Source organism: Lathyrus oleraceus, chromosome 6 (genome assembly GCF_024323335.1).
Source record: "Lathyrus oleraceus cultivar Zhongwan6 chromosome 6, CAAS_Psat_ZW6_1.0, whole genome shotgun sequence".
NCBI classification, from domain to species: Eukaryota; Viridiplantae; Streptophyta; class Magnoliopsida; order Fabales; family Fabaceae; genus Lathyrus; species Lathyrus oleraceus.
The window spans coordinates 368,204,463-368,230,668 of record NC_066584.1 but is presented as its reverse complement, the minus strand read 5'-3'; the positions used below and the strand labels follow the sequence as shown (position 1 = coordinate 368,230,668).

Genomic DNA, 26,206 nt, shown 5'->3' with positions numbered 1-26,206 from the left:
CAGGGTCAGGCCCCTCCTCCGGGATTGGTTCCTCACAATCTTTCGATTTGAGAAACATGATGTCCTCATTAGGGAACTCAAACTTCATCGGTTGATAATCCTCAATGGGTTGCTGGGCGAGGTAATCAGACAATACACTCCCCTTGATCGCCTTCTGAGAAGTATACTGGATATCATATTCAGTCAAAATCATTTTCCACCTCGCAACCCGTCCGGTCAATGCTGGCTTCTCAAAAATATACTTGATCGGATCCATCTTGGAAATCAACAAAGTGGTATGAACCAGCATATACTGTCTCAGTCGGCGAGCAGCCCATACCAAAGCACATCAAGTTTTCTCGAGCAGTGAATATCTTGTTTCATAGTCGGTAAACTTTTTGCTAAGGTAGTAAATTGCATGCTCTTTTCGACCAGACTCGTCATGCTGCCCCAGTACACACCCCATAGACCCCTCGAGGACTGTCAAGTACATAATTAACGGTCGTCCCTCCACAGGAGGCATCAGAATCGGAGGCTCCTGCAAATATTCTTTTATTTTTCAAAATGCCGCTTGGCAATCATCATTCCACCTGACCGTTTGATCTTTTCTCAACAACTTGAATATGGGTTCACACGTGGCTGTTAGATGAGATATGAACCGTGAAATGTAGTTCAATCTACCTAAGAAACCACGAACCTCCTTCTCTGTTCTCGGTTCAGGCATTTCTCGTATTGCTTTTACTTTAGTAGGATCAACCTCGATTCCTCTTTCACTCACAATAAACCCCAGCAACTTACCGGACCGCACTCCGAAAGTGCACTTGTTCGGATTCAACCTCAGTCTGAATTGTCTCAATCGGTCAAACAACTTGGCCAGATCTACTAGATGCCCCTCTTCTGTTTGGGACTTTGCTATCATGTCATCAACATAGCATTCGATTTCATGATGAATCATATCATGAAACAAAGTCACCATAGCCCTCTGATACGTGGCACCGGCGTTCTTGAGACCAAATGGCATCACCTTATAGCAGAAAGTGCCCCACGGTGTGATCACTATGCCAAACAAGGGATTAGACAGCGCTTTTTTTGACATTAGACAGCGCTTAAAAGCGCTGGCTATACTGGCGCTGGTATAGGTCTTAGACAGCGCTTAATTTACTAAAAAAGCGCTGGCATAGGGGGGGTTTAGACAGCGCTTTTTCAGTAAAAGCGCTGTCTAAAACCCCCCTATGCCAGCGCTTTTTTAGTTAATTTCATGTTGAAATTAACTAAAAAAGCGCTGGCATAGGGGGGTTTAGACAGCGCTTTTACTGAAAAAGCGCTGTCTAAACCCCCCCTATGCCAGCGCTTTTATTAAAAAAGCGCTGGCATAGGTGGTTAATTCAACAAAATATAGTGTAAAAAAGCGCTGGCATAGGGTGGGCTATACCAGCGCTTTTACAGAAAAAGCGCTGGTATAGCCCACCCTATGCCAGCGCTTTTTTACACTATATTTTGTTGAATTAACCACCTATGCCAGCGCTTTTTTGATAAAAGCGCTGTCTAAGGTCAAAATTAAAATGCCTTTACCAGCGCTTTTTGCCTAAAAGCGCTGTCTAAGACTCCAAATTTTGGAGGATCTTTTTATACATTTTCACCACATTATTTAGCACCTGTAAATTGCAAATTTCAGCAGATTTTCATAAATTGGAGCTTGAATCCAATCTATATGCACCTTATAGTTCAACACATTGTAGTTCTATCTTCTGAATATGCACATATACTTGAAAATCTATATGCATTATAAACACATTATAGTTCAACACAATATACTTCTAATTTCAGCAGTTTTTTGAGTATTTATATATATACTTGAAAATGTTTGCCTTTACAAAAAATCTACACATTTCTAATAACCTCCAAAAATGCTAATCAAAATGTATTTCAACACATTCTAGTTCTATCTTCTAAATATGCTATATAACCTGAAACAACACCAAATAAAGATTGTAGTAAGCAAATGGAATTCACTCAAAGTTATTCAGATCACATTCAAAATTAAAGTAAGAGTTCAATACCTCACAAAGCCTGTAGCTCGATAATGAATTGACACAATTCCTCTTTAATTTCATCCAACTGATCTTTTGAGTAATAAGCACATCTATATTCATCAAAGTACTACATAATAATATAACATAGTATGATTTAGTTAAATCTATTTAATTATGAGAAATATGTGTTAAATATGAAAATAACTCATAAGTTAGAAATCCATACATCAGATGGAATATCTGTTCGATCCATAAGAAGAGTTTCTTTCATAAACCTCAACGTGTAATATCCACAATCTATATTATTACGCTGTCGAGGACACTACACATGGAAAAACAATATGGATAAATATCCTAAGTTTTATCATGTGTCATCACTAATATAATCAAAATTGTGATAATTAATATACCTCCACTCTATTCCATGTAATGTTATTGGCTTTTCTCTTTGGTACTTGAATTTTTCTTTGTGCTCGAACAGTTTGTATACTGCTATAATGAAATATAAACGAATATTTAGAACAATTCACATAAATAAATAAGTATACACACGAATATTGGGTTATTTGCACTTACGTGTCAACTATCGTCTTCATAGCAGGGTATGTTGTCCAATCATTGTGTAAAGAATCCAAATAATACACAATTTCTTTAAAAGGATTTATCGCGACCAACAACCAATGTCCACTGTAATAAAACAAATTTTAGATGGAAACTTTCTACACGACGTCAAAATATGAAAAATTATAACAGATGAATTTAGATTGAAGAACTAACCCGTCGCCGGTATTAAACGGTAAAAAGAACAACTTTTCTCTATCTGTGTCGGCCATAAAGCGCTCGACTACATACGTCCTGACTTCATCTGGTTTTCTTATCATTTCGGTTAAGTTCGTTTTCATGGGATTTAAGAATGAGAATCTTTGCTCCAACCCACGCGGACCCATCAATTTGTCATATAAATACCTTATATAAAAACATCATTAACATTTAGACTATTCATATGAAAAAGACGAGTAAATAACTTGTTCAAGAATTTAAACAAAGTAGATCGGATATACCTCATGTATGTGTTGATAACACCAACGCTTAATTGCGTATGATACAAAATTTGATCAAAATCCTCTTTACCCAATGGCTCGGCATACTCAAAACCAAAAATAGCTCCATCCATAGGTATTAAACGAACACATCCATCCGAAATATCTGTCGTTTCTAAATATGTATGGAGGCACGCTCTATACTTGGAAGGATTTTTCTTTTTAGCCCCGGTCCTCTTGGAAATTTCAGTCTTCTTAGCAACAGGAATCTAAATATCATATAATTAGTAAGGTGAAGTGTAAGATGACGAATTAACAGGAATCTAAATAGCATATAATTGTGATGTACCTCTTTTTGCGATGCAACTGACTCGATTTCCCGCGCAATCCCCTTATCTTTTGCTTTGGATTTTGTGGGAGTCTAATTAACATTAACATGTAAAAAATGTGTACGTAAAATGCGCGTAAAAAATTTGAATACCTAAAGGTTCATAATGGTTTTAAGCATACCTCATATCCTACGATAATGAGGTCTGTCGGCCATGCAACAAATGAACCTATGGCATCTCCCAATAAAGTTGCATCCGAAACATCGTCAGGATGTGGTAATAACGCATCCTTCTCCAAAGCAATATCAACCGAGACTTTCAAAGATCCAGTAGGGAGCGGTTTAGTGTGAAGTAATTCACCCAAATTGTTATGAACATTCAAGCAAATAACAAGTGTAGTTCAAATGTGCAATATAGTTCAGCAGTCCAACATAATTCAAGTTTAATCAGTTCAGTTTCATGGCATCAGAAAAAAAACAATTCAACAAGGTAAAATCACAAGCCAAGTCAATGCAGTTCCATTCAATTAACTTTGACTCACATCATTCCCATTCTAACAAGCTAGCCTTTCTTTAACTGTCTAACAGCTGACCTGCATTTTCTAAACTTGCATTTCAGTTTTTCATTCTAACACTAACCACACTAATTAACTATTTCATTAACACTAACACCATCTCCCTTTAACAGTTCTATCTAATCCTATCCAACTTACACGCCAATGCTAACAATCACATTTAACACTTGCTACAATTCATCATCAGTATAATAGAAACCTAATGGAAGCAAACACAAACCATCTCCCTTTGACATGGTGATTAATATCAAAAATATATACATTTGTTAACATACCACAAAAGAATCAACTGCCCTAACACACAAAAGAATCAACTGCCCTAACACAAGAGAATCAACTGCCCTAACACATGAACCACAAAAGAATCAACCCAGAAGCAAACCTTTATCACTAATAAACTGCCCTAAATAAAGAAAGATGAAACGAACAGAAAATGCACTTACAAAAATGTAAACGGTGATGAACGAAGTGAGTGATGAACGCAGGAATCAAGAATGGAGGTTTTGGGAGAAGCAGTGATGATGAACGCAACGAGTATGAACGCAGTGAGAAGAAGGTTGTGGGAGCGAGGGAAACAAAATGGGTCTTAACGTACTGAATGAATTCATATATTATAATTTACTAAAAAAAAAATTTGGTAAATAAGGCCTTAGACAGCGCTTTTATGAAAAGCGCTGGCTAAGCTCACAAATTAAAATGGCCTTAGACAGCGCTTTGAAGGAAAGCGCTGGCACAGGAGGGGTCAATAGCAGCGCTTCTAAAAGCGCTGTATAAGGTAGGCCTTATACAGCGCTTTTTTTAAAAATTTAAAAGGCCTTAGACAGCGCTTTTGGGAGAAGCGCTGTATAAGGTGACCTTGTCAAAAGCGCTGTATAAGGTAGGCCTTATACAGCGCTTTTGTTGTGATTAATTTAAATAATTTTAAGGCCTTATACAGCGCTTCTCCCAAAAGCGCTGTCTAAGGTGACCTTCTAAAAAGCGCTGTATAAGGTAGGCCTTAGACAGCGCTTTTGTTGTGATTAATTTAAATAATTTTAAGGCCTTAGACAACGCTTTTGGGAGAAGCGCTGTATAAGGTGGACCTTCTCAAAAGCGCTGTCTAAGGTAGGCCATTTAGCAGCGCTTTTAAAAAGCGCTGTCTAAGACCATCCATTTAGCAGCGCTTTAAGCCATCTACGTATTCAGTTTCCTTATTTTTATTTTTTTTTAACGTGTAGCAGCGCTTTTGGAGAAAAGCGCTGTCTAAGAGGCGCTGCCAAAAACCTTTTTTGGCGTAGTGGATGAACGTTGTTTTCTCCATATCATCTGGCGACATCTTAATTTGATTATAGCCAGAAAAGCCATCCATGAAGGAAAACACCGAGAATTAAGCTGTATTATCTACCAACACATCGATGTGAGGTAATGGGAAATCATCCTTCGGGCTAGCTCTGTTCAGATCCCGGTAGTCCACACACATTCTCACCTTTCCATCCTTCTTCGGCACCGGCACAATATTCGCGACCCAAGGCGGATAATTAGTGACAGCTAGGAAACCAACATCCAACTGCTTATGCACTTCCTCTTTGATTTTCATGGCCATCTCGGGACAAGTTCTGCGCAACTTCTGCTCTCAATGGCAACCTGTGCACAACAATATCAGTATCCAACCCTGGCATATCTTGATAAGACCAGGCGAAGATATCAACATACTTTTTCAACAAGGCTACCATTCTGCTCTTGACATTCACCTCCAAAGCGGCCCCAACCTTTACTTCTTTTCTGACCTCCTCGTTGCCCAAATTGACAATCTCGACTCGCTCCTCGTGCGGTTGAATCACCTTCTCCTCTTGTTTCAACAATCTGGCTAATTCTTCCGACAGTTCACAATCGTCTTCGCCTTCTTCTTCGGCATGATAGATCGGATTGTCGAAGTCATATGAGGGTGTAACAGGATTGTTATCAATGAGATCCGGAGAATACAAAAGTCAGAACGAGACAAATCAAAAGGAAGAAAAATGAAAATAACCATTGCCATTTTTATTGTTTAATTTTTTAAACTGCAAAAATAAATGAAAAACAGGGAACACCACTTTTAATGCGAAAAACATCCATTTATTACTGATGCAAATGTTGCAAAATGAAACACATGAGGTGGCCCTTACAATGGACCATTACGTCTCGGGTAAAACGTATGGCTTTCATGCAGACAGAATTGAAAAACAGAAATATTACTCTTCACGTAGAGTGACAGTGATGATCTTTTCGGCCTTCCAGTTCTGGATCTCCATCCCTGGTACGCACGGTTTTATCCACGATTCGAACTCGCAGTCACTGTCAATTTCTTCACCCACTGCACAGGCATGACCTGCATCCTCAGAAATTTCACCCACCATCATCTGACCATGCGCCAACATGGGATTAGCATTAACATTCGGCAACAGTGTAAAATTGATGGCTTTGGAATCCACCAAGTCTTGGACAGCATGCTTAAAAGCTTTACAACCCTCAACATTATGCCCGGGAGCACCAGAATGGAACTCACACTTGACGTTCTCATCATAGCTTACAGGCCTCTGGTCTGGTCTCAATGGAGCTAACGTCCTCAACTGTACCATCCCGAGATCCTTCAACTTCTTCTACAAAAGAGCATACGTCATGGCTGGCTTATCAAACTGACGATCTGCCATCCTTCCTCTCACTTGGTACCCAGCTCTCTACATTCTCTGTTGAGGTGACTGCTGTTGCTGTTGTACGGATTGATCACCAGCAGGAATTGTTACCGCAGCAGTATACTGGTAGTAACGATCCCTAGCATGTCGTCTTTGGGCATACACAACACTCGTGTCACCCTCCTTCCTGCGCTGACTATTACCAAAGGGCTTCTTTACTCCAGACGACGGGGCATTTCCCTGTATCTTCCCCATTCTCAGCCAGCTTTCAATCCTCTCCACCTTCTCGGCGATTGCTTTCTGCCCCAAGGCGAACCCTTGCATGGCATTGACCAACTCACTCATCTTCTCTTTCAGCTCGAGAATGTCAGTGTTGGATGGATCCATCAGTTTGGGTTTGTTGCGCCTGGTAGGGTATCTGTGCGGACGAGCTACGTGCAGAGGAATGACTCGGCGTACGCAAGCAACGATTCCTGAGTCAACCAAACATGTTAGAAACTGACACCTGCAAAATAGAAGACAGGTTATTATGACTCACGCATGAATGCAATGTCTATCCATATGAGGAACATTCTGTCCTTTGATTTTGGCTTCATCGAGACGGATAATAATTTGACAATAACATTCTGACATCAGGATGTCTCTCAACCAGAATCCCAATCGAGAATATACCCTGAGTATGGATAGACATGAGTTAGATGCGAATGAATGCGAAATGGGAATGATGCAGATGCATGAATGCAATGCCATGTGCCATCCTCCAAGTCACCTGATCATCAACTGTACTGGATTCCGGACTCTGAACTAATCACAACCATCTGAGGGACTGAGTAACCATAAATCCAACTCGGGAGTTCCGAAATAAATGGAACCTGAGGATATATCACCATCATCACTGGAAAGCCACTGATCTGATAGCAACAAGCTCCTCTGAACAAGTATCCTCAAATTCAACCCGGGGATCCGAAATAAACGGAACCCGCTGATAAATACCACGGACAGCACTCCGGCATGTCGGAAATAAATATCCATAAATTCAACTGAACCAAAGTCAACACCACAGAGTCACCAATAGAATCTGCATTTGTAAGAATCAAACCCTCCCCTCACAGGTGAATTCTAATAAGGTCATCCTAAGGCGGATAATGGTCTCGACAACCGGACAAGATACTCAACGGGTTTGCCCTTTCGGGTGTGCCGCTGCAGTTCTCATAAGATCATCTAAACCAAAGATCCGGGAAAGAACGGTCACCGAAGTCAACAACTCAAAAGAGATAACCCAACCAAAATGGATACTCCACCCGGAAGAGCTCTCTCAGATGAACCTCGTCCGGCTGTGGTATGTCACATTGCCAAAAACATGTTGACCTAACATGAGAGGAAACATGAGACCACGCTAATCCTAGGTGTATACTCGGGCCTGGGTTTTAGCCCCACTCAGAACATCCACCCTAAATCAGAGGAACCAACCTGTACAGAATCCAGCACAATAATAATATGATGCATGCAAACATATATGCAAGTATATACAGTCACAGTATAATAATCATAAATGCAATAAATAGAGCAATAAAAGCAACCAAAACTACCCTAGAGAGCACTAGGATTGACTCGCTTAGGGAAGATGGACCAGCAAGAGGTCAACTTCTAGTCCCCAGCAGAGTCGCCAGCTGTCGCAACGCGAAAAACAACCGGCGGAAAAAAACAGGTTTACAGAGCCGCCACCGACGCTATTCATCCTATGACAGAAAGGGAGCACAGGACTAACCTAAGGAAAGAGAAAGGAACGGTCTTACGACCAGAGATTACAAGGTACGGGAGTCGGTTACGCAAGGGGAAGGTATTAGCACCCCTCACGTCCGTCGTACTCGACGGGATCCACGCTCAAAAGAATAGGAAAAGGTTGCTATAATAACTGCTCAAAGAATGCACACACACTGGAAAAATAAACAGGTGACAGAGGATGGAGGAAAGGGACTCGGCAGGATGTCGCATCCTGGGCCTACGTAGTTTGTCAGACACAAACATCAGAGTTAACGTAGTTCGGGGAAATGGGAAACATGCTCGCTAGGACATCGCGTCCTATGCCTACGTATCTTCTCTATCCAGAGAAGAATCAGAACACTCGTAGTTCGGCTAACGCACGCCGAAACAAAACACCGAAAAGAGACGCTGAGACGTCAAAAGAAACACTCAACAAGGAAATAGAATGCCAATATATGGACTTATATCCGACTCCAAACAAACACATAAGGAAACAGAATGCCAAACCTGGGCTTACATCCGACTCCAAACACACAACACAAACAAGGAAACAGAATGCCAAACATGGACTTACATCCGACTCCAAACAAGCACATGCTAACCAGGGAGTCTGGAACTCGAGCCTAATAATCATCACACAAACGCAAAGAAACGCTGAGACGTCCAAAGAAACACACAGGTTAAAAAAGAAAAAGGGTGCCCGGAGAGATCTCGCATGATCTCCTGCCTACGTATCTCATCTGGTATGAGAATCAGGGCGACGTAGTTCCCTTGAACAGGGGAACTCTCCTAACCAGAGACCAGGGGAATAACAACGAACTAAAAGGGAGACTGACTCGAGCCTAATAGTCGTCATGCAAACAATAACCCTAGGTTGAGGTCTCTAACAAGAGTTTGACTCACACAGGAAGTGAGTCAACTCAAGTCTATCTCGATATACGTTCAACTTCCTCGAAAGTTGATCATACGACTCCTACGAAAAAGGAGATAAGAAGTGGAAAGCAGATAAACATATCAAAAGCAATCATCACACTCTATACACAAACAAGAGGCTCAGACAAATGGTTGGGCTTTAGTCAAGGGGTCATATCAACCTCGACAAACAAGCCAAAACTGTATGGGTGTTCTGAAGCTCTTAACCACTAACATTGAGAGTTAGGGTGAAGCTGATGAAAGGTAATGAGGATGAGACCTCATGCTCTTAACCCTGGCCTGGGTGAGCTCAAATGAAAGAAAGCGTGGGGGTCCAGAAAGAGGGACCCTATTCCACTTGACTGACACTATACAAGATCTTGGGTACATGTCCAAGAGCATCAGCACGTAGTGCGAGCATAATGGACGACTCAACGAATAACAGGGGACTGGCTGCTAGTCCCTTCTATCTGTCAATTGCCTCTTCACTTAGGAGGACTTAACAAGTAACATGTCTCACTTGGAGGTCTTTAGCACAAATATAAATAAAACACAGTCATTGCCTCTTAAGGAGGACTTCAGCCAAATGCCTGCCAAAAAAAGCGACAGGGCTTCCAGACTACATGGAGTTATAAGGCTAAACTACCTTAGTGGTGTACCAACCACACTCCAAAGCAAAAGCAAAGCAAGCTAGAAGCGACTAATGTACCTGTGTAAAAAGCCAAACAGTTAGTAATGTATTCAGAAAACCAACAGACAACAGACAGGGAAACTATCCAATATCTACACAATGCAAGCCACAAATGCAAGCACTCAAGTGAGTTCATCACATCAATAGACCTACAACACAACAAGAGTTAGTAATTAAAACAAATGACATCTCAAATGATGAGGCCACACCAATCATTAGTGCTAAATACCTGAAACACAAACACAATTGGTGAGTACAAACCACTAGTACAAAGACTAGGGCCAAAGGCAAGTCAAATGACCAAAACAGAAGTCAACATTTCACATGAAGCATATTCAATCAAACAAGAGAATCCTCAAAAGGACCAAGACCAAATCCTAAGGCAAAGCCCTCAAATGAACAAGATAAGGCAAAGGCAAACAATGTGATCAAAATTGAACATCAAACATAGAAAATCCACATTAAAACAGAAATGTATCCAATGATCATGAAATTTTTTATACAAGCTTATCATGTTAAGAATGAACATCATACAAAAATTCAACTCCAGAAGAGATCAAATGGCCTGTTAATAAAAATACACAAATGCAACATACAAATTGTGACACCAAATGTTACAACATATGTTCATGTGTCAAAAACAGTGATGGTAAATGATAAAAATGCCAAACCAAAGCCAAAAAATCACATCATGAGGGAGGATTAAGCATGTCAAAAATTTCAAGCCAATTGGACAAATCATGAGCATTTTACAATCAAATGAATGCAACATATCATCATGGCATCATGTGCAATCAAAAATCACCATTATAAATCCAGAACCAGAAAAATCATGAAATTGATGCTAAAAATAATAGACATTTAAACAAATGTGTGAAAAAAAACTGGAATCAATTTGCATTATTTTGCTATTTTTTTTATGGATTTTTGAAATTGCATGAAATAAAATGAAATTAACATGAAAATGAGAGGGAAAATGGAGATTTGAAAATAAAATCAGCAGGCGCCTTCACCAGGAATCGAACCATGCACAAAAGAAATGATGATTCACATTTAATTCAGAAAATGCCATGGCCAAGTATTGAACACAGGTTAGCAAGGTCAAAACAAGCGCTCAAGAAATTCAGAGAAAACACCACAGCACGGACTCGAACCCACGCGCGCTTGGACTATGAGAATGCATCAAATAAAATTCACAAACATGCGCTGCCAAGGTCGAACTCAGGAACGTGAGGTCAATGCGCGCTAATAGGCAAAACGCAGCGTTTAAGGCCAAACCCTAGCATTCAATACCAGGCGGCGGCAGACGATTGAAACAACCGTGTTCTCCAGCCAGCCAGGCAGAGCGCCGCCACAAAATTTTCCAGAATCTTATTGGAAAGCTCTCCTCACGTACATCTCAAATATCATATTAGCTAAGCCTAATTCTCCATGGATCGTTCAAATCGAAGGCGAGAAGTTTCATGAACCAAACTTTAAATCACTCATACATGTTCATTTCTTAACCAAAATTAAATCTAATCATATCAGAATCATCAGCACAACAAGATCTACAAGATTATGTCAAGAAATTGGATAAATAAGCTGGTCGAATTTCCACTTACTTGGAATGGCAGTGCTTCAAATCCACGTGTTCAAGCCTCCAAATGATCCCTATCCACTCCAGTAATCTTGATTTGAAGCTTTGAGTAAGAATTAATGGTTGAAAGCACTTGAATCTTGCTCAATCTTCAAGTTCCATCACCATGTCCATGCACTTGAGTAGCTTCAAAACCAACTCAATTTCCACGAATGATGAATGATTCCTGCTCCAAATTCCATGAGGATGATGGATATATGAAGAAATCTTGTGGTTGTGTGAAGAATTTTTGAAATTCAAGGAGAGAGAGTTTTGGAGGGAAAATGGAATTCTAGATCTAGAATTGTGGTTATGGAAAATTCTATTATGATTTAGCTTATATACTCCGTGTTAATCACCATGCTACTCACAATTAGGCTTGGTTAAATGAGGTTAAGGAAATGAGAGGTGTGATGCAAAATACACAAGTGTGCTTAGCATGGCCTTCCCATACGTGAACAGTACCATGCAAGCATCCAAATCCACTTAAAATCATCTAATAAACACAATGGAAGTGGTATTTTCTTGGTAGCATCAACCAATTTTGAATTATCACTTTTCCCTCCAAAATGTACATGAATGAACAAGTTATCACATGAGCTTTTTCCATGCAAGGAAATGGTTGATTTGGAAAGTATTGGTAAAGAAAAACATTTTGCAAAAAGAGTGGACCAATTTGGAGTTTTGAATCAAAAGTTATGCCATGTTGAACTTCCATGTACACTTTGTGATCATTTGGCAATAACTTCTCAACCATTTATCAGATGGACATGATCTTGGACTTTTTGAAAAGGGGAGAGAAAGATCTTCAACTTTCATGTTCACCAAAAATCCATTTGAAGCTTATTTGATGTTGCAAAGTCAAGTTGAATATGGACCAAAAACTTGCCATTTTTGGAAACTTTCAATTACAGGTCACTTTCCATTTTTGGAAACTTTTGATTTGACTTCAAAATCTTCAAGATAAATGTTTGACATGACAAATGAACTTCTTTTGAACATGATTGAGATGTTGAAACTCATTTCCCCACCTCCTAGCCCTCAGTTGACTTTACAGTTGACTTTTTGTGGTCCTCAGATGACCTAGACATGCCCTGATCAGCTTGAACCTCCACCACTTGGGGAAATGGCTCAGAAGTGAAACCCTAGCTTATGCAAGCTCAATATAATGATCATATAATCCCCATCCCTATAAAATACCTCACCTCATTGAGAAGCCCTGGTTGAGAGAAAGTCATTGATTAGGGTTGACTAGAGGTCAAAACCCTAATCCAAAGGAACCTGAGCATGAACAATGAAACCCTGGATGATGAAATAACCATGATGATGGTGACATATCCTTGCACACAAGATAATGCACAAGACCTTTGAAGGATCAGGAAACCCTTTTTGAAGTGCAAACCCTCAGATGGTTGATCATCAATCCATGGAACCCCTCAGGCTTGAACCATGTAACTTCTCCATCTTCTGAAAAAGACTTTGGAGGATGACTGTTTATTTCCATATGATATGAAAAAATGCAAATGCCTAATGTCCTAAAACATGAAATGCAATATGCTAAACTAGTCCCAAGAAGAGGAGGGCAAATTTTGAGGTGTTACACCTGGAAGTAGATATCAACCCCATAGTGCCACGGGATAACACTGTCTTTCTCATACGGAACAGGTCCTGGCACCGTGATGGTGACCGGACTAAACAAAGCTGGTTGAGGGCTGTCAGAGTGAATTGTAACTGGTGTTGGACTTTCGATGTTCACCGTTGCTGGTGCTGTACTTTCTGGGAAATATATTGTTGTCTGAGCGGGTCTCCCGGGAACATATATTTCTTCAGGAGTGAAATAAATCGTCACTGTCGACACATCATTCTTCACTGGACGGGTCTGATCGAACTGAAGACAACCTTCATCTATCAGTCGCTGAATACCCCTTGCCAAACCATCACATCCGTTCTCGGCAGCTTGACAATTTCTGCACTCTTCCCCACAGCCCGGGAAAATCTGTCCTTTCAAAAGTCGGTTTTTGACCACCGATAGCGAAGTCTTCACTTTAGTCACATCAGAAACCAAATTCAAAGTTTCCCCACTATCAACAGCATTAATCCTCTTCCCGCCATGGGCTGGCATCGGGTTTTGGATAACATTAGGCACTGGAGAAAAATTGATAGCCTGGGCATCTCTCAAATCTTGTACCTTTAGCTGGAGAGCCTTGCAATTATATGTAGTATGGCCAGGTGCGTTGGGGTGAAAAGCACATCTGGCGTTGACATCATAACCCCTAGGAAAATTATTGGGATCGATTGGTGGGGCCAGAGTTCTTAACATAACCAGATTCATGTCAATCAGCTTGGGAAGTAATACAGAAATAAGGCATTGGGATTGGCTCAATGACCCGGTCCGTCTGCCTTGGACGTTGTTGATAGTGTCTATGCTGACCCGGATTACCTCCCTGTTGTTGATTGTTGTACCTGGGTTGCTGTTGCGGATGATACTGCGGTTGTTGTTGCTGTTGAGGAGCAGGTGTAGGAATAGTGACTGCGGCCACTTGATCTTGATAATAATTAAGGCGTCCTCTGCCTCTGCCTCTGCCGGCATACACAACGCTTGTCTCACCTTCTCTTCTTCGCTGACCGTTACCAGCAAACGGTTTCTTAGGACCTGACGAGCTGGAAGCACTATTGTCTTGAATCCGACCCATCTTCAACAGACTCTCGATTCTTTCTCCAGCAATTACTATCTCTGCAAAGCTGATTGACAGGCAAGCAGCCAACCTCTCAATATAATTGCCTTGAAGAGTGTTCATGAACATGTCCGCCATCTCCCTTTCGGACATAGGGGGTTGGACGGACGCAACAATTTGTCTCCAACGCTGAGCATATTCTCTAAAGGTCTCCTTGGCAGTCTGAGACATTCCTTGCAACAAGGTCCTATTTGGATCCATCTCCAAGTTGTATTGATATTGCTTGACAAAAGCCTCCACCAAGTCTTTCCAGCTCTTGATGGTAGTACGAGACAAATGAGAATACCATTCACGAGAAGCTCCAGTTAGACTGTCTTCAAAATAGTACATCCACAGCTTTTCATCTTCCGTGTGAGCTCCCAACCTTCCCAGATAAGATTGGAGATGAGTGTGTGGGCAAGAAGCCCCATTGTATTTCTCAAAAGTAGGGGGTTTGAACTTGTGAGGAATCCTCACTCCCTGAACCAGACCAAGATTTATGACATCAAAACCTAAGGAATTTTGAGACTCCAAATATTTGAGCTTCTCAGCCAGCTCATCCATACGGCGAGTGGTCTCGTGAGCTTCGTCGTGCAAAGAGAATTGATCATACTGACAGTCTTCAGTAACGGGGCGCCCGTTAATCTGAATTCCTTGATTCACATTGTACCTTCAGCCAATACCATTTCCAACATTCCCCGTGTTGCCAACATTACCCGGGTTTCCATCGGCATTTGCGTTACCCGCGTTACCAGTGTTCATAGGGTTATCAGCGTTCCCAGGGTTACCAGGGTTTCCCTCAGCATTTGGTATCTCCACCTCTGGATCGGGCCTCGGTTGCTCAACCAATTCCCTCAGCTTTTCCTGGCCTTCTGCCATACCAGTCATCAATGTCATGAACTGATCCATCCTTTCACGCATATCAGCTGGCTCTTTCTGTACCTGGTCCATCGCTAGTTGCGGACGATTTTCCTTGGTCGGGTACCTGTGGACTCGCTTGGGACCAATAATGCCTGAGACAGGGAACAAACATTAGACACTGTGGTGGCACCTTCAAAACAAACAAGGGTTAGTATGAATGGTATGCGATGCACTGCTTATTCAATTTCAAGGCACCCCCCTTAAAAAGGGAATACCCTGCAAATGAATAAGCATGAGATGTTGGATGCAAATATGCAGATGATGTTATGCAATGCAAAGGCATGTCAATCAGGATTTCTGGATCCGCTTGAACATCTGTTAGGTTGCACTTCCTAGAGAGAAACCCACTGAGGAATATAATACCGGATCAGCACTTCGGCATGAATTCGGAACCGGGAACCATAGAACACAGTCATCAACTCAGAACCCATACTTCAGAACCAACGGTCACCAGCAAGAACCAGACAATAGTCACCAACAGAACAAGTCACCATCAGTACCTGTAAATGATTCATTCCCGCCCCACTCGCGGGTGTAGTCTAGGTCAGGGTAAGGTTAAGAGAAACACAGGATAAACAATCCTTTCAAGAATATCATCATATGCACACCAGGTGTATGCAACGATAATACCCCATCAGAATCTGAACTCCTCGTGATACCATGTTCCGCTAAGTGGCGCCATACCACCCGCTTCCCATGAATCACTCTATTCCTAGGTGTCCTAAAGTTCACTCATAGCCTGTGTATTGGGCCTTTTACCTCTCATAGAACATCCCACCCCAACAAACAAACCAACAGAGCCAACAACAACAACAATAATATGTACACAAGTGTTGAAAAATAATTAACTGTACAAAAGAATAAACACCCAACAAACAAGAAACCTACAAAAGCTAGGAGGGACTCGCTTAGGGAAACCGCATGTCCCCAGCAGAGTCGCCAGCTGTCGCAACCTAAATGCGAAAAAGAGACAACCGGCGAAAAAGGGAAATGACAGAAGAGTCGCCACCGTGCGTTATTTATCCCAAAGGAGGGAAAGGAAACGCTCGAAGTAAACCTGGAAAAAGGAAAGGAAAAGACAAGGTCTCGCAACCAAATCTTGGGTTCAGGAGTCGATTATGCGAAAGGAAGGTATTAGCACCCCTACGTACCCGTAGTACTCTACGGGATCCACTCTTGTTGTTCTTGTCTAAAGGGTGTGGGTTTATCTAATGTACTATTTACTAAAAGAGGGGTCAAAAGAAAATGACTCGCACGGATGTCGCATCCACTGCATACGTATCTCATCTGAATATGAGAATCAGAGTCTTCGTAGCTCGGCTACCTATGGGTTAAGGGGAAGTGTGCTCGGTAAGACATTGCGTCTTATGCCTACGTATCTCATCTGGAATGAGAATCAGAGCAAAACGTAGTTCGGCTAACTACGGGGTAAGGGTTGTGTTTTGGGGTGAACGACGTTACTACGCAATCTACCGGATGCTCGACCTTTGGAGACTTACTCGCCTGTAGTAGAAGGAGTAAACGTGTTCTTAGGAGAAGAAAAATCAATGAGTTGGTGGTGTTCTAGGGATGCTTATGCAAAAAGGCAGTCCTAGATGAAGGAACCGCGCTACCTTAATTGACATGCAAACGGGAGACTATACGAAGCCTAGCAATCCTATGGGGAAACGATCACACCATACAAAACAAACATGCATAAAGTAAACACGCCAACAAGGGGGCTCAAACATACAGGGGGAGGGCTTTAGTCAAGTGGGTTCATATCAACCTCGACAAACAAGCCATGGAAGGGTAATCAAATGGGCTTTTAACCACTGACATTGAACGTCAGGGTGAGCAGATCAGAAGGGTAATGAGGAGAAGACCTCATAGCTCTTAACCCTGGACGGGGCGAGCTCATGGCAAAAAGTGGGGATTCAGAAAGGTGGAACCCTCTCCATTGACTGACCGGACAAAAGATCTTGGACTTTTGTTCTGAAGCATCGACACGTAGTGTGATCTTAAAGAACGACGCACTGAATAACGGGGGATTGACTACTAATCCCTTTTATCCGTCAATTGCCTCTTCATGGAGGTCTTTAGCACTAATGCCTCTTCTTGGAGGTCCTTGGGCACAAAAGTAAACAAACAAAAGAAAACATTGCCTCCTATTGAGGTCTTCCAGCTAAGAAAGCGGTAAAAATAAAGGGATCAAGAGATCTACTGCACGGATAAAGATCCGAAGCAACATCAAATAAAGAAATAAGAAACCCGGAGATCTTTCAAGCTGGCACCATTAAAGAAAGCCAGTCAGTACAGGTAATCGGAATAAACCTCCAGGTGGTATCCCACAAATAAAGTGGAATACCAAGCAAGCTATCCCTGCAAGAGTATGTGAGCCCTCACAAAAACTCAACAAAACAGGTTAGAGTAACAGGATGGAATCAGGAGAAAACAATGCCATAACAAACACAAAACAGGTTAGAGCAAACAGAAAAAGGGCAATTGCTGTCACGCTCGCTACTGCTTCGCCTAGCGAGGGCTTAGTGAAGCTTCGCTGCAGGCTCGCCTAGCGAAGCGGCTAGCGAATGCCTGCGGGTTCTGGATTTCCCATTGATAACAGTACGATTTTTGGGACTCCAAACTCTATGGTATCCCTTTCAGAAATCAAGTGATCAAACATTCGAAGCATTATTTTACACATTCATGCATATCTAAACCCGCATGCAAAACCTCACGATAATACCTCATACATTCAGAGTATTCAAATTAGAAGCATGAAGTGATAGGAATGAGGCAAACCTGATTGGAGAGATCGGTTAAAATCGAATGGCACGGCTGGGTTTGCAAAGCAATGTTAGGGTTTGCGTGAGACGGGTGAGAGAGTGTGTGAGTTCGAGTGAACTTTTCAGAGTTGTCTGGAGGTTACTGCAGATTAGTTCGTAGGTCTCCGGAGGCTTCTCTGAATTTTGTCAACTCTGTTCTTTCTCTCTATTTTCTTTCTTCTCTGTCTGTCTCCCGTTTTGTTCTACTGAAACTTTAGTATTTATAACCTGATTTCGTGGCTTGGTGGGCTCAAATGAGGGCAACTCAAGCCCATGACTTTTCTGATATATTTCAAAAACACGTGCGCTTCGCCTAGTGAAGGACTTGTTCTCCTAGCGAGCATGACAGTTCATTTCGCTAAGCGAACCATTCTGCTCGCCTAGCGAGCATGACAGTTCAGGAATGGATTTTCGCTCCTTCAAGATCAGCGTTTTGGATGATGAATAGACCCCATTTGAACCTGTTGGAAGTAACTCAAGTCCTCCCCTTGTGTTTACTGATCACCCGGATAGAATCCACAAAGTGTCTCGGATGATGTTCAAGCTTCTTGGATCTGATCCTGATTGACATGATGGAATGCAATATGAAATGCTAAATGACCTAAAAATGAATGCATGAATGACGAGGGCAAATTTTGGGGTGTTACACATATGGTAAAGGTGACCCACAAAGAAAAAAAAATAAGGGTAGAAACTCATTGGAGACAACAATCCTACTAGAGGAAAGACAACTGGGGAATATGCACAGAGATTTTAACAACAGGTTGATGCATGACCTGACAAAGCCGAAATATTCAAAGAGTGCTCAATTAACATGTTCAAAAATGACCTGGCAACATTTGGGAATATACAAAGAGGGTTTGAACGACATGTTCAGACATGACCTGATGGCAACTTGAATATCAAGGAAAGTTTAGTCAACACGTTCGTACATGACCTGACAACACTGGAAAAAAATCATAGAATTCCATCAGTTAGTTCATACATGACCTGACCATTGGAATATTCAAAGCGTTTCAATAACAGGTTCGAACATGACCTGACGACACTAGAAAATTCAAAGAAAGTATATCCACAGGTTCATGCATGACTTGACAATTATGGAGGTTTCAAAGATATTTTATTAACCAATTCATATGTGACCTGACAACACTGGAAAACCCAAAGAAAACTTCAATAACAGATTCATACATGACCTGACAATATTGGAAAACATTCAAAGCGAGTTTCATCAATAGGTTCATACATGACCTGACACTTTAGAATACATCTGACAATTATGGAGATTTCTCACAAGAAATTCATCTGATCAAAGATTTTGGAGATTCCTAACAGGGAATTTATGCAAAACAAAGATAAGCAGGAGTCTTCTTAAAAGTAGATCATCCACGCAAAAGGCTACGATGATTCTTTACAAAGAAATCAAACAAAACCAACATCATTAGAGTTTTCTAACACGAAAAACTTCCATGCTTCTGGGAATTCCTCAAGATGATGAGTCATACATGACTTTCACGGAACCATCAGGAAAAATAGGGTAATCAAACTCTCTGTATGTGCCAACAACGATTGGACTTTGACCGTAAGCAATGGATTACAACCAGCTTTTAACGGATTTTGTCAATAACTATTGGACTTTGACCGTAAGCAATGGATTACAACCAGTTTTTTAACGGATTTTGCCAACAACAATTGGACTTTGACCGTAATCAATGGATTACAACCAACTTTTAACGGATTTTGCCAACAACAATTGGACTTTGACTGTAAGCAATGGATTACAACCAACTTTTAACGGATTTTGCCAACAATAATTGGACTTGATAGAAGTCATTAGTAAAACAATTACCGGCTACAACGGAGTTTTCCAGTAACAACTAGACTTGAAATGATGTTGGCGACAACCAAACTTCAGATACCAATTACAATTGTATTTACAAACGGAGTGACAATGATGCCAACGACAATTGGGTTTGAAATGAGTTCTAGTAACAACTGATCTTGGAATAATGCTAGTGACAATTGGATTTCAGGAGACACCAATGAGTCTTGAAATAATGTCAGGGAATGGCATATGGGTTCTGGAAGTGCATCAGAGCAAAAATGAAATGTCCGCGAATTCATTGGGGAGAAATAGAAACAAATTTTGGAACTGCATCAGAATTACAAGTGATATTCTGGAAATACATCAGAATACAGACACATTCGGTAATACATCGAGGAAATTCTGGAAATACATTAGAATACAAGATAGACATATTCAAGAATACATCAGATAGGTGGGGAAACATCTGGAAACATATCAGACAAGTTATGGAAATACATCAATAAACAAAGGAGTAATCCAGAAATTCATCAGATAAATCAAAAAAGGAATTGAACCGCATGGACAAATTTGTTTGATAGGTGCCAAATGAGTTGGACTTGAAAATGACTGCGAAAATCAAATGATGGTTTAAGGGCACCAAAGACAAACTAGAATTAAAGGTGAAAGGATATATGATCAACAACAAGACATGGGTCAATGCAAAATGAGCGTGAAGTATATTTCGGCTATGCATGATTTTAGTTTGTTTTTATGCATGATATATGAATGATCATGATATGAAAATGCTGACACTTGAGTGGACTGAGAGTTTGTAAAGGCTTTTTATGGAGGTCATGATTCCTTAACACCGAGAACTCAACCAAATATTTTGTGATAGATATTGTCAAAGGAGGAATCTATAAAGCTTGACAACCACAACTTAGCCAATGGGATCCTCTTGGAGGATTAATGAATCACGCTATCATAATTTTCAGGCACTCGTCTTAAACTCAATAGTTGTTGACGTATGGCAGAATTTGTTTGAGAAATTTGAAAGCACGAAGAAAGAGGTTCCGCCCCTCTGTGGCTCATCTTGCCCCAGTCTGTTGAGTCTTTGAAAATGTTCACCTTGAAAGCGAGTTTGAAACAATTTGACATGAGACGATCTCAAGATGGCTTGCCCCAAGTGTTCGAGACTTGCAGTGGTCTACCCCTGATTAACCAAATCTTGGAACGATAGACTTTTGATTGATTGTCCTTGGCTTGTTGGACTCAATGAGCTTCTGAGGTGGCTTACCCTTGTCTGAGTCTTGAAGCAAATTACTCTGGGCTAGATGACCCTTAGGGTAATTGGCTTGGATTGACCGATACTCAAAGTGATTTTCCCCTGACAAGACTTCTTTCACTTTATCAAGTTCTTCAACTATATATTGTTGGAATTTCCTTGATGCTAAGTGTTGACTCGCAAATAAGATTGTTCATTCAAAAATGATAATTTTAATGCAGTGTTTATGCAAAAATTTGAAATTAAAATTTATTGATATAAACAGGTGAAATATAGTGAAGGGCCACTGATAAGAACACAAAGGTGATCTAGTCATTCACAATATGCAAGTTGGTGTGATCAAATGATTAACAAAAATCGTTTGGAGTCAGATTAACACAACCTTGTTGTAGTATGCTTTCAGAAAAAACCTTGCCTCAATTAGGTCTTTTAAGGGTTGTAATGCGGTCTGGTTCACGAGTTTCTTTAAAAAAGAATATAAGGCTCAAATTTAACTTTAACCCACCCATTCTTATTGATGATCTCCAATTCCTACGTTCAGTTAATTCGATATACGCATTCGACTTCCAAGAGGTTTCGAAGGTGTGATGAGGATTCAACACAAATTTTCTTGAAATGGCACTCACCTTATTTTACTTTGTTTTGTTGAGGATTTGAGGACCTATTTTTTTTTGTTTTTCTTTATCCCTAATTTTTCCTGGACTGCTTCTTTGAAGCTTTCGGTCCATCAGAATGCCCTAACTTTTGCCTAAGTCATTTTGTGGTATTTGACTTAGAGAGCCTTTTTAATCTTTTTTTTAAGGTGTTGACTGCCACATTATTGGTGGATAAGGATCAACCAACACTAATTTTAGCTTTTCTCAACTTCTTCAACACTTCAACATGTGCGCGAAGGATAACATGTGGTTGAACCTAATTGGAGGGTGTACATATGGACGATTTTTTTGAAAGATCGAATGCACAATCAAACTATCTGAACACAACTCCCTGTCCCAGGTTAAGATTAAGGGTTTTAGATCCGAAATAAACACCAACTTCTAGGCTCAAAGTGGTTGACTAGGGAATAACTCCTTATCTCTTCAGTGTTTGGGGATTTAAAACAATTCCTTACATCATCGAGAAGGTTTTACTCAAAAGCATACCACAACAATTTCAGATGTTTCGTTTTCATCATCCTTCTTCCAATCTTTGTTAACACAACAGTTTGATAAACAAAAGTTATTGAGAGGAGTATTTTTGTTTTTAACATGATTGAAAAACGAGTGAATACGAATGGATTAATTTAAAAGATGCATAAACATTTCATTAATCTTACCAATTCAAAGAAAACAACAATGCTTAAAAGCAATTAACAATCAACATGCGATGAAACTATAAAAGAAATGCTGAAACAACCAAATGATTGCCAACTTTAGGGAATGACTTCTTCAAACTTGATCCATTAACTTATGGGGACACCCCTTGAGATCTTCGCACTTATCCGGTCGATGGGTTAACGTTTACCACCAAGCTTCCTTCTTGAAAGGCTATGTACCCGTTGTCAATCAACTGTTGTACTTTGGCTTTAAAAGCGTTGCAGTCTTCGGTTGAATGCCCTTCTGATCTGGCATGATATCCACATTGCACATTTGGGTCAAACTCGGGTGGGTAAGGGTGTGAAACCGGCTTAAGAGACTTGGGAACCACCAACGAGTTTTGAATCAGAGGCTGTAGAAGTTGGCTATATGTCATGAGGATTGGATGACGAGGAACATTTCTTCCTTCCAAGTTATTTCGAGGCCTAGGCTGATTTTGATGTTGATTTCGATAACTCGGGCCTTGGGCTCGTCGTTTTGGATGAGAAGCAAACAAGGATTGTTGGTAATGAAGATCAAAAGGTAGTGGTTGTTGGTACAACACCTTGGACATTGCTAACTGCTCATTTTCAGCCACTTGAAGGTTGGGATCAACTAGCTTTTTGATATTGGCACGACGATCTTCAAATTATTTTCCTTCAATATCATCGTTGGACGCAACTCTCTTGGATCCACTACTCACTTCTCCTTTACTTCCGTTGGCACGGGTCATGACATTGGAAATCCAAGGCGATGTCTCAATGCTCTTATCGAGAAATGATGATATTTCATTAGCCACATCCCTGACCACTTCCTTGTGGTACAAAACCTTGAGGGGTTTAGGGATCCTTTGCCTTTTTCATTACTTGGCCCAAAAATTAAGATATATGCACATGAGCCTTCCTCGTTGAGTGTTAGTGACCTTATGTCGATCAATCTTTGCAGCTTGAACTTAAAACTCTTGCATTCCTCGACGGAGTGCCCCATTGTTCTAGTAGGGTATCCACACTTGACCTTCGGGTGATCTTCTTCAAAGACTAAGCTTTTTTTGTTAATCAGTTCTCGTATCGAGGCTTTTAGTGCTAAGCAATAATCCAGGTCATGTCCCATTGCCCCTTTATGGAATTCACATGTTGTATTTGGATTGTACCATGGCATGTATGGTGATGTAGGTGTGAGAGCTTGAGGGGTCACCAAAGCATTCTGGATCAGCTGTGGGTAGAGCTTGCTATATGGCATCGGAATCGAATAATTGTGATCTTTATTCCCCTTGTTCTGATTCTGATTTTTGCTCCGAACCTGACTTCGGTGATTTTGAGAAGGAATAGCTAGAGGATGTTGATGATGACATCCTAAGGGAGGTCCATATGCCGGTAGGTGAGGAGTTGCCATATAGAATTTCCCTTGACTTAGGGTAACACCAGATAAATATGGAGCAGTAGCTCCTCCCGTTTCAGCAATAGGTATGGGATGATCATCTTTTCTCAATATGGCTTGCAGGGTTTCCAAGACCCATCCCATATGGCTTTTCAAAAGATTGAGTTCCTCTTTCAATTCTTGTTGACTTTTCCTTAGCTCGTCCATCATCTCCTGAGACATGGTTCTTTGTTCTAAATGCGTGTCGAGAATCACTTTGTTGATCATGGACAAAGGATGGATGAGTTTTCTGTATTTTTTCTGGAAAATGACATGCATTATGATGAGATGCAGATGCAATGGAATGTGAATGAATGCAATGCAAGCCACGCATATTTCTTTTTTCCTCAATACATTAGTTCAAAAGTCCGAGGTACTGATGAGTCTGATTACTTTCCAAGAATAGGTTCTCACCGGGTACGATCTAGGGTTATAAAGGTTCCCAGAGTCATGGATTAATTAGACTGTTTGCTACCTGCGGAAACTTACTTGTCGGACATCAACTCCATCTAAAGAATCTACTCAAAGTGAGGTTCTTGCATCGATCCAACGAAAAATTCATCTCGCAGACCCACGCTACGCAACCATCTTTTCTAGTTGGCCAAAGGATTAAGGTTCTACAAATGGTCCTCAGAGTCATGGATCCTAAAGAAAATATCGAAGCTTACGGCAACTTACTTACCGAGCGACAACATCCTCCCAAAGATCTACTCTTAAGTAAGGTTCTCGCACTGGCCCAATGAGAAATTCATCTCGCGGACCCGCACTACTCAACCTCGTCCTATCTTATGTTTTTACTCGAGACTCGGGTAAAAAGTCTTTCCCACAAGGTTTGCAATCAGAGTATCCCAGTACCAAAGCATAATGGAACCAATACAATAGATTTATATCAATATGCCAATAAAGATAGCAAAATCAAGAAAGAAAATCCACACAATTAAACAAACAAAGGCACACAAACGACCTAACTAGACTTGACTCACTTAGGGAGTTAATCCCCAACAGAGTCGCCATCTGTCGCACCTCGAAAGAATGAGAATACGACTTAAGCGAAGCGCAATCGCACGCTCGCATGATGGACTGAACAGAGTCGCCACCGAACTTTATTTATTCCTAAAAAGGAAAGGGGAAATATCGATAAAACCCAAGAAAGAACGACAATGATTATGGTCGTCGCAACCAATATCAGGGTTCGGGAGTCGATTACGCAAGGGGAAGGTATTAGCACCCCTCACGTCCGTTGTACTCAACGGGAACCATTAGGTTAGTTGTGTGTGTTAGTGTTAACTTAGAAATGTTAGGCTTCTCAAGATATTATGAGGGAAAGAATAATAGGATCAAAACAAAAGAGAAGATGTTTTTGGATTTTTTAATAAAGGGGACTAAACCTAAGTTTTTTATTAATGGGCCTGACAAGATTTCGCAATCCTGCTCCTACGTATCTTAATAGAGAACTCAAGGCTTACGTAGTTCTGGGTATACAATGTTTGTTTGTTGGTCGATTTTAGCGAAAGCTACATTGTATTAATTGACGAAAACATTGTTTTACCCAAAACAAATGAGGAGCGGACGTATACCACACATCGAATGGATTTACAAATCAACATTCGAAAAAACGTCACTTATCTCAACTCTACAATTATGGCCGAAGCAATGCTTTTCATCACCTTAAAACAAAGTGTCTTTCATTTATGAAAAGGTTTTTCTAATCAATCGCACGGCGGCGAAGAAGAGTTTGATTGGTTGGATATATTTTTGGGCTTGAAAGACGAGTACTTATGACTTGCAAGCTCTTACAACTTGGGTCTAATACTCGGGACTACGTCTGGATATTTCACCCAGGTAATCTTTTTCTTCCAATGTTATTAAGAAAATGGTTTGAATATTTACAAGTGTTTTGGAGGAGAAGACGAATACATATGGCTTAGAAGCTCTTACAACTTGGGCCTAATATTCGGGATTACGACTGGATATTCCATCCAGGTAATCTTTTTCTTCCAATTTTATTGAGAAAAAAAGTTTAAATAATTAGAAGTGTTTTGAAGAGAAGACGAATACATATGGCTTAAAAGCTCTTACAACTTGGGCCTAATATTTGGGATTACGACTGGATATTCCATCCAGGGTAATCTTTTTCTTTAGACTTTGGTTATGGTAAAAGTTGTTATTATTCATTTTGAGTTTATTTGGAAAATGGCTTAATGTTTTGAAATGATTTCGAATGGAATGAAAAGGAGTGAGATGTTGATCACAATTATTTACATGTGTGAGAGTATGAACATGGGAGAGATAAATTGACCAACTAAATCAACCAAGCACACGAAAAATCGGTCA

At 40.6% G+C, this 26,206-nt stretch overlaps 1 protein-coding gene and 1 long non-coding RNA gene across 2 annotated transcripts; both read right to left on the bottom strand.

Moving 5' to 3' along the window:
- Positions 1-2,039: 2,039 nt before the first annotated feature.
- LOC127092532 (uncharacterized) lies at positions 2,040-2,504 on the bottom strand. Its single transcript, XR_007792202.1, has 3 exons — positions 2,423-2,504; positions 2,239-2,334; positions 2,040-2,139 (listed from the first exon to the last, which is right to left on the bottom strand). It is a non-coding gene; the product is annotated as an uncharacterized LOC127092532 (long non-coding RNA).
- Positions 2,505-2,542: 38 nt separating this feature from the next.
- On the bottom strand, positions 2,543-3,752 carry LOC127092531 (uncharacterized). Its single transcript, XM_051031432.1, has 5 exons — positions 3,563-3,752; positions 3,402-3,473; positions 3,074-3,321; positions 2,790-2,978; positions 2,543-2,699 (listed from the first exon to the last, which is right to left on the bottom strand). Exons 3-5 carry the CDS (start codon positions 3,184-3,186, stop codon positions 2,585-2,587), a joined length of 417 nt encoding a protein of 138 aa, XP_050887389.1. The 5' UTR covers positions 3,187-3,321; positions 3,402-3,473; positions 3,563-3,752; the 3' UTR covers positions 2,543-2,584.
- Between the last annotated feature and the right edge of the window lie 22,454 nt (positions 3,753-26,206).